The sequence below is a fragment of the Nuphar pumila genome, unplaced genomic scaffold (assembly GCF_984573655.1).
Source record: "Nuphar pumila unplaced genomic scaffold, dmNupPumi1.hap1.1 HAP1_SCAFFOLD_435, whole genome shotgun sequence".
Classification (NCBI taxonomy): domain Eukaryota; kingdom Viridiplantae; phylum Streptophyta; class Magnoliopsida; order Nymphaeales; family Nymphaeaceae; genus Nuphar; species Nuphar pumila.
In genome coordinates, this window is record NW_028323344.1 from 24,171 (window position 1) to 33,817 (window position 9,647).

Here is a 9,647-nt window from a genome sequence, read left to right on the forward strand (position 1 = left end):
TTCCCTAGATATCATCACAATATCACGACATGTCCATTGACAGGACCAATGACTGTTTCAGCTTGGCAAATGTCCAGTGCGTTGCCAGCAAATACAAGATCCGATGTGAAAAATTGTCGCCTTACAGCGTGCGGCGGGTGTACTTGACCCTGCAGGGCTTGGGCCCAACAATCAAGCAGCTATAGTCCGCCTCTGGGAATGGGTCCAGCATCTCAAACTCAAAGTTCCTCAGAATGAAGCTCCAGACCTGCAAGCATGTCAACTTGCGTAAAAATAACTTCTGTAAAACGATAGGCAGACCATCGAGCTGGGCCGCGGTGCATGTCGCCGATGTCAATGAAGAGATTGACACAAGAGCCAGAGAAACCGTGGTTGTCGGCGAATGGACTTGTTGCAAAGCCAAGGCAACGTCGTCGGACGTGGTTCAAAGCTGGGCTTGCACGGGCACTTTGCATCATGCATCACGCAGGTAACCACCAGCAGCCCATGACATGTACTTCCATCTACTTTTATCTCGAGATACTGCCTGGCATGCATTGCCAAGGAAAGCGCGCACCGTTTTGATTTGCAGATAGGCAAAATTGGTGCCAAGGCAGCCATGGCGACCGCCGCCAAAGCCGATGAACGAGAACTTGGCCGCCTTGTCCTCGCAACGAGGCTCCAGGAAGCGCGTGTGGTCGAACTGGTCAGGGTTCTTGAAGTACTCGCTCACACGGTGCTGCCAGCTGGTCGATGTGGCACAGATGTCACCCTTGGGAATGGTGAACGTCTTTCCCTTTGAGTCTGCAGATACAGCCTCGCAATGAGCTCCTCATGAGCTAAAGACTTGGAGGCTTGGCTGAATGAGAAAGACTTCTGCTGTGTGTTTCAACAGCATGAGGTGGACTTGTTGAGGTCCACCTCGTCAAGGGACAGATTCGAGCGTTGTCACGCCATGAACGATTGCACGATTATGTGCAGTATAATCATACTTCTGTGTCAGCTGTGCGTAAGCACGCACTCACTGATCTAGACACCGCCAGCTCGGGGGTCCAGTTGTTGTTAGCACCATACATGATACAGCCATTGCCAGGTACATCCCCTGTCTTGCAGGCAAAGATGAATAACACATATCCTTGAAAGCATAAGGCTCACGTTGTGAGTGTGTACAAGTGATGCAGTTTGCCAAGCAATCATCACACACTCAGTAGCGAGGACATGGAGGGCATTCATCAGGGCTACAGCACAGTAGTGTAACGCGGGACATTTATAGTATGCGGAACGTGAACCAAATCGCATCCCATGCTGAGCGTTTCACACTCCCTGGACAAAAGATTCAAACATACGGCCTCACCCAATATGAGTTGTGAAAACTGTTGTTGTCAACTCCATTCACATGATCATCGGAGTTGCCCATTGCGACTGATAAGACAACGCTGATGAGTAGCTGATTGATTCACGGATTCTCAAGTAGCGCTTGGAGTTGCCAATAGCCATGTGGATGCAGTACTGCTGTACAATGCTGATATGTCAGCCTCACCCCACAGCAGGAGTCTCGTTCTCATGTCTTATGCTCAGCAGGAGTCTCATTCTCAAACAAATGCACCAGAGCCGGCGTAGGTCTAGAAAGCGGGGAAGGTGGATGCGCGCACCCGTGACTTCAAACGCCTCGCGAGCATATCGCAGCAGCATGATCAGGGGCGGGTACATCCGCAGAGACTCTGTGATGCACGCGTGCAGCACGGGCATGTCTTTCAGCACGTCTAAAGATATCTCCGTTCCGTACTTGGCGATGATGTCGCGCTGCTCCTGCAGGTACCCACCACACCACTTGTCAGACACATATGTCAGCTGCAGTTGATGCATGGAAACTTCCAGAAAAGTACACAAATAACCTGGATATTGCTGTCGATCGTCACACTCTATCTCAGGAATAGCAGTGCCTGCTTCAGAAATCAAAGCGTGCTATGTGAATAAGCATATTCTTGACTTGGATGATACCTCAAGGAGGCACGTAATGCCGGGCAAGCCCTCAAGTTGCCCTGAAAGTCAGCCATGTGAATTCACCTCAATAGTCTGATATTCTGTATGACAGTAGCCACATACTTTCGATTGTAAACCGCTGGAGTCTCGACTTCAGCAAGTGAGGCTATGGACCGGTCTAGAAAAGGCACACCTGAACGCAAGCATCCCATGACACTCGGTTTGCAGTGAGAAATAGACCGGTCCAAGCCGAGGTGATTGTAGATGTGTGCATGCTTGCAAACAGCGAAGCAATCAGCAGCCCGGTGATCTCTGACTCGTTTAGAGGCCGCCCCCCGTACGCTCGCTCGTACTTGCCGTCAATGAAAGTCTGAAGGATGTCCTTTTCCTTCACGCCCGATGCGCGGCGCTTCTGGACGATAGTTTTGAAGAGCTCGCCAATCTTTTTGCGCGCAATGTCGCGCTTGCGGTGCAGCGGGATCGGCAGGTATGGGGCAATGACGGAAATTGGCTGCATACCTACAGCCACCATTGCATATGTCAGCGAGCGCAAGGGATCGCCGCAGGTACGTTACGGTCGTCAAAATATGTCGGGACCGCTGAATTGTGGCGCTCGCCGCTGCTAACTTGACGACGAACAAGAATCAGGACGTTGGTGTGTGCCACTTGTTGCAAGCGCGCGAGAATTATCGCTTGTTTGAAGGTGTGTATACATAGAATTTTTTTTACCTGGGCGTTCCTTGATGATGGCGCCTGGGTTAGGAAATGTCTTGATCGTAAAATATAGTCACAGGCGTGCACAGCCCTGACGGGCGTTTCGTGTTACGACCACCCGGCTTCCTTGCGCTCATGAACGCACCTTGGTCCAGCTCTTCATACAGATGCGTGACTTCTTTGAATACGTTCTCGCGCACTTCCCTTCCCATCACTGTGGAACTGGCTGTGTACAGGATGAGCTCGTTGAACTGGTCTTTGAAGTCGATAACCCCTGACTCGCTCCAGTTCTTTACAAACTGAGAAGCTTCCTTGATAAATGACGGAACGTAGTCATTCATTTTGCTGCTTTTCAACGCCTCTGTGAGGAAGCGAAATTGCTCAGCTCGGATTTTGTCGTCCACTGCAAAGACGACATCATGGCCAAATGTGGGGACGCTGTAGCCATACACCTCCTTTTGACTCATAAGCTGATCGGTGGCATTGTAGAAGTGAGGGGCCACTGTGGGCCCAATAAGAAATGTCATGCGCATGTGCGCCACTGGTACTGTAAACACCTGCAGCCCAAAATGTGATCAGGGACCCTGACACGCACAAACAATGAAGATACATGATCTTCATCGTGCACAACCACGGTTGTGGCGGTATCGCACGGGAATATCAACCGTTGTGAGCGACAGTACTGACATTAGGGGGCCATATGGCATGGCACATCGCTTGTAGTGCTGTGCGAATGGAAGCTTACCTCTCCGCATGTCTCAAATCCTCTGCGAGCAAGCTCCACAGGGCTTTTGATGAATCCCAGCAGTCCCCCGATGAAAGGCACCTCCTCAAAGATTGGGGGACGCTTGCCTGGGCAAGCATTTGCAATCAGCCTGTGCAAAACGATAAGCGCGAACGCCAGCACGAACGCAAGAATTACAACAATTGTTGGTGCCTCGCCATCCAGTCCCAGCAAACGACCCAACAGTTTGCTCAGCATCTTTCGTGGCCAGGTATTCAGCAATCAGATAAGTGAAGCAAACTGAACAAAGGAAAGACACTTGGCTGACATTCACCTGCAAGGAATTTCTATGGACAAATTCAAGCGTTTGGTGAACTGGGTTTGGACCGCTTACAGTAGGCAATGCGAGACACGGACTGTCAGACAGACCGACCGCTAAGCTAATAGACTGCAAATGACCGACTCTTCAGGTGCGCACAGAATGCTGCTGGTGCGAGTGTTGCAGCGTACGATGCACAGTACGATGCACGTACCAAGCCATTCCAAATCTTCGAGGACATGGCGTACAGAACTTGGTAAACCGAAATACACCTGGACAGTTTGGCGCGCAAGCTACCACTGTACCCTACAGGTACCACGGCCAGCGCGAAGGGCGCTGAGACTTACCACGTGGATTTCCAATGCCAAGACACATTGTGAAAAGCAATGAAAACACGAATGTCACAGCGCTGATCGATGTTGGGCGCTCGGAGCTAGCATCCGTCCAGACGGCTATCCACTGGCAGCTTGAGATCGACCGCTCACAATAATTACTTGGCCAGGACATCGGAGACATGGACAGGCATCTCATGAATAGCGGCGTTCGAAAATTTCTCAAGTGCTCTGAACTCGGCAATCTGACCCGCGACCACAAAGTAAATGACAGAGCTCCGGCGACCTGGCGTTCCTTGAGGCGCTGTCGCGGGTGCGCCGGTCAACGTTGAGAGCCTGCGATTGTGAAACTCCCTGGACGCAGGTAAGTCAAAGCTTATGACCAGCTGTATTCCCACCGGCCTCACAATCTGCACACGCACCTATGCATGGTTAAGTGCGATGCAAGGAACTTCGAGCAAAAGTCAAGTCGATCACTCTCCTCCGTCTCCCTCAACACCTGAATACCAAGCAAAACGACCCAAAATCATATCAACGCCTTGACATCGACACCCACCACATTGAAACGGACCTGGACACGTCCAACCTTCAGCCACTCACCTTGACCCACATGAGAGATGTTTAAAAGAGGAACAAAACTGCCCAGCACGAAGAAGAGACCAGCCAGTGTTTCGCCAACCCCAAAACGGCAATTATTTTTTCGACCCCAACCCTGAGATTTCGAATTAATTAGTGATAGGCCAGACCCCCAAAACGTCTGCTGGATCATTTTCGGCGTCAGGGCCGGACCCCCTTTTCGCGTACCAGAAAAAGTTTACAAAACACTCTCCGCTATTCTTGCGGTTTCATCATCCCGACGATGTGATAGTGGTCAAAATGACCAAGGGTGCGTCGTCCTCGAAGCCACCCGATACAGTCAACCAAAAGCCGCAGCTTTCTTTCGCTGGATTATTTAACGCATACAAAGAGCAGCGTCCCCCAGGCGCGTTGGATGTTGTGCCTGCTCAACCTGCCCAAAAAGGACCTGGACGGCCAAAGAAGGCACCCAGGCTAGAGAATGCTGACACAGCTGTTGCCGCAAGAGCCGTTGTTTACGCTGATGTTATTCTCCCTGTCTCTAAGGAAGCCGTGTACGATGAGAACCCTGCAGCGTCAATCAGCCCTGCCGCTGTCACGAGCAACCCTCAGGAGGCAACGGCGACTGCACCCGCAGCTCCCGCTCTTGCTGCGAGTGCTGCTAAGAAGAAGGCAGTCTTCAAGCATAGATGGGTCGGGAAGGTGTGGCTTGACATGTGCTTTGCGATTTTTCTAGAACTGCTTCACTATGTTTCGGACAGTCCAAGGGCGGCACGGAGATATAGATATAGATATAGATATGTACATGAGTGTTTCTTCGAAACGCTACCTTGTGAGCCAACCACTGCATGAAAGTGACCGGGTCTCGAATTAGAGATCTTGCGAGGGGACCCTATGTCTTCAAGGCAGTCTCAACAGGTAATCTGCTCACCGTTGAGCATTTCATTCGTTCATTTCGTTAAAACTTTACACAAAATCCCGCGCGTGTTAGCACACCTGCTTTGCAAATCAGCCCAAACTAAGAGTTTGGTCTTGCTAATGTGCACGTGCTATGCAGCATAATTGGCTACACATTCTCACGGCGCAATCTGGTGCTTGCGTGCTGTGCGTCAAGTACTCGGCTGCGCTCCGCGGCTGCACCTTCGTGCCGGACCTGAAGAAGTTAGATAGGCACGTGCTCTCAAAGAGCCACGGTCTGAGCGTGGTGAAGTACACGCGTGAGAAAGCCTGGCTCGCTCAACTAGCGAACATGGGCATGGCTGAGAATGAGGTGGAGAAACAGGAGCTCTCCCTCGCCTCCCTCGTCGCCTCTCAAGCGGACGTCCAGGCATCTGAACACCGTGCGCTCTTGACAGGCAGCACCTTTGATACCCCCACCACGGAGTATGCAACCGCACAAGTACGCGCAGCTGGTCTGTCCTTGGCAAACGCTCGAACTCAGCTTGCCGAAGCGCGTGCCGCCCTTGATCCTGAAATGCGTCTGACACATCCACACCCAGCAGAAGAGGTTTGTGACTGCCTCCTGGATGCAGCTTCCAAGGCTGCCGTCATCAAGCGCTTGTCGGCCGATGTGACCACCGCTTTGAGCGGATCGCCCATTGCCAACATGGTCCAGGAGATCCTCCTGGCCTTGATAAGCTGCCTCCTTCTCAAAAGGGCAAGTTCCAGGCTGCCGTGAGGTGTTGCTTTACGTGCTTGGGGATTCTTAAGCGAGGTCGCTCAATGCTGGAGTATAAAGGGGCTATGGACACCGCAATCGGTCTCGGGGGTGTGCCTGCCGACAGCGCGTATTGCAACGAAGACTTTGGGTGGCGCTTTGCGGAGGTCGTCAACCTCATCCTGGTGCAGGTATGACCACCTTGACCACCTTGATCTACTACCTTGATACGTGGGCCTGGATGAAAATTGAAAACATGGAGTGGTGATTTTGCAGTTGGTGGGCACTACCTTCAATATCATTCACGTTTGCAAATGGCAACGACAAGTTGACATACCTTCTTCAAGAGGTGCTTGGCACCAACATATGTTGGTTGCAACCATAAACCATCATATGACAAGTTTGCACCAAATGTACTGCTTGAGCTATCACCGTGACACTCAGAATTGACTTGGAGAGAGGTTTGGACTCTTGCCTTCATCATGGCCCTTAATGCTCCTCCTTTACCCATTGCATGTGGTTAGGCAAATTGAGAATCTCGGCTCAAACCTCCATGATGTGCAGAAGCTCAGGAAAGCCATTCACGCATCGCCGTTCCTCTCGCTGTCCATCGACGAGAGCTCCAACGTCAGCCATGAGGAGATCAGCAGCATCTGCATCTACACGCTGGAAACCAATGCTGCCGTCACAACGCGTGTATGTCACATCTTGAAGATGCACAAGCTGCCAGGAGCCATCGCAACTGCGCCTGCTTTGCTGAGCGCTCTCTTGTCCGTGCTGTGCGGGACTGTTGCCCCCACGAAGCCGCATGATGGGACAGACGTGCACGTCGCGGGCTTGACTGAGGAGCAATTCGCAGCCAGGCTTGTTGCAGCCGGCGGGGATGGCGCTTCGGTCATTCGGGGATGCGAGAACGGTCTCTTGACGATGCTCACACGCGATCACGCTCCACACGCCATTGCATGGTAGTGCCCTGGACACCGCGTGAACCTCGGCGCGCAGGACTTGAATGAGCACCCCGCCGTTGTTGCAGTCATCCAGCTCATGTGTGACCTCGCGTTTGATATGCGTAACTCACCAAAGAGAATGGAGGCGCTAAGGGAGTTCCAAAGCATGGCTGAGCTGAAGGAGATCTCCGTGTTGCGAGCATCTACAACACGCTGGCTGTCTGCAGTGAAGGTGCTTGGGAACGCACTGAAGCAGTGGTCTGCGCTAGCAGCAGCCTTTGAACGCCGAGGGGAGGGTGGACGAGAGGCCAAGAGTCTGGGCATATTTGACCGGCAGGTGGACGCGCGAACCGTGCTGAGAGCTTTGTGCCTGCTGGACATCCTTACCATCCTGAACACGTTCATCAAAGGTCTGCAGTGTGCAGACAGTGGACCAGCCGACATTCCGCGCTTGCACAAGTGTGCGGTCTCCCAGTTGCGGCGCGTCTGTGTGTACACTGACCTCGAGACAGACGAGCACGAGGTTTCAGTAACGCCAGGAGCGATGCGTGTCATCAACCAGAAGCAAGGAGCACTTCTGACGCTCAAACCGTTGCCAGCGGCAGACTTTCAGGAGAATGGGGAGTCTGTCATGGCGATTTCTTTTGCGCCAGGCACTCAGCACGAGAACGACTTCATGCTCATGCATCACCTTGCCACCGGCCGCCGTGGCAGGCCAGCTCTCGTTCCCTTGCGCGAGGATGACCTTCCACATGTGCAGGAATCCGTTGCCAAGGAGATGAAAGGCCTGGCGGATCTTGCCATTGCATCACTCGCGCAGCGCTTTCCCAACGACAAGTACCTTCAACTGCTCCAGTTCCTTACCCCTGACTTCTGGGGGCTAGACTGCGAAGACACCGGAGAAACTATTGCTGCCAAAGCTGAAGCAGTGAATGCCACCGTGCTGCACAATGACCTGTCCGCACTGATCAAGAAGTACTCACAGCCTACGGTCATCAAACAACGCGATGGCAGCATGCAAAACGTGCCACCGTTGCTCCCAGCTCCCCAGGTGGACGATGCTGGATACGACCCCAGTCTAATGCTTGAGATTGCGGCAATGACGGCTGCTGTAGGTCAATGGCCAATCATCCTTGAATAGAAGGCCGTGCGCCGAGGGGATGATGATGCTCCACGGCAAACCCGTGTTGTGCGCCGACTTGCCTCATGGCAAGAGTTCTGGGGGCGGCTTGTTGCTGATAGGGTGTTTGTTCTGCGCCTACTGTCGCAAAGCTTTTGTGCATTGTCCTTGTGCAGTGCCATGGAGGTATCGAGAATGAGCGATCATTTTCGGGGATGAACTACATCCACAGCAACGACAGGAACCGACTCAAAAACAAACACATGAATGCTGCGGTGCGTGCGTGGTCCGAGAAGGACAAGTTCCTTGCAGATGATCGATTGTTTGCAATAATGTGGGACATGTTCCAGACGTCGGGGCTGCCCCGATAGGCCTGGCATGTCACCTCCCCATGGCCCATATCTCTAGTTTTGTAAAACCCAAGAGTCACCTGCTCACTTATCATTATTGCGACACAAGGGGTCTGACCCCTGATTCAGCTGACCAAATAATATACTGTCATGGCCGGACCCCCTTTTCTCCAAATTTATTATTTAATTACCCATCTGGGCCTGACCCCTTTTGACATTGAATTACTTATTAAATGGGGGGGTCGGTAGGGGGCTCAACCCCAGTTTGGCGAACAACTGAGACCAGCCAACCCAATGCGCACACACTAGTAACGGAAGTGGAAGTGCCAGACAGTCAAAACGAAACTCCAAGGCTGGCAAGTTCAAGTTTCCAAGCGAGGTTGCATTGACCTGATGTCTGATGCCCCAGAATTGGCGCAGGGAGGCCAGGGACATCACCAAGTGCTTATTGGCACTATAGACAGCGCCGCCATGATCACCCTGATGCCCATTGGAATCCAGACACACAAAGGTGAGCGCAATAGCTGAGTGCGGGATGCTGAGGAGGTGCCACAAGTATTTATCCTAGCCTACGTGCCTGCTCTGAAACATGCCCGAAGATGCGCCCTCTCAAACAGTGTGTGGCGGCAACCAAGTCTGCCAACACTTCATGTTGGAGTTTTATGCTGAACACTGACCCAGTGTTGCCCAATTTGCAAAAAAGGGGTTCGACCCCCATACTTGCCCCCAAAAGTCATGCAATTACAGGCATCGCGACCCGCAAACTACAGGGCCTGGCGAAACGCTGCGAGAGTAAGGGAGAGCTGCAACAGCAAGCATTGTGACAAAACACACCTGAGGCAGCGCTTTTAAGGCAGCATCTGTTACCACTAGAACTCGCATCTTGCCTTTGCCTGGCTTGCGGCTGACATCGTGCAGTTTTTGGAGGAATGCCTGCTCACGAGCT

General features: G+C 52.4%; 1 protein-coding gene across 1 annotated transcript; it reads right to left on the bottom strand.

The window, feature by feature from the left end:
* Window positions 1-121: 121 nt before the first annotated feature.
* LOC149810237 (obtusifoliol 14-alpha demethylase-like) lies at window positions 122-3,658 on the bottom strand. Its single transcript, XM_089994347.1, has 6 exons — window positions 3,422-3,658; window positions 2,822-3,233; window positions 2,156-2,481; window positions 1,632-1,830; window positions 557-783; window positions 122-247 (listed from the first exon to the last, which is right to left on the bottom strand). Exons 1-6 carry the CDS (start codon window positions 3,656-3,658, stop codon window positions 122-124), a joined length of 1,527 nt encoding a protein of 508 aa, XP_089850473.1.
* Between the last annotated feature and the right edge of the window lie 5,989 nt (window positions 3,659-9,647).

Excerpts from the sequence above, each read along its gene's own strand:
- LOC149810237 (XM_089994347.1), bottom strand. The coding sequence starts at position 3,658 with ATGCTGAGCAAACTGTTGGGTCGTTTGCTGGGACTGGATGGCGAGGCA. Across the intron at positions 784-1,631 it reads CGAGGCGTTTGAAGTCACGG|ACTCAAAGGGAAAGACGTTC; the intron begins GTGCGCGCATCC and ends CTGTATCTGCAG. Across the intron at positions 248-556 it reads CCTATCTGCAAATCAAAACG|GTCTGGAGCTTCATTCTGAG; the intron begins GTGCGCGCTTTC and ends ACATGCTTGCAG.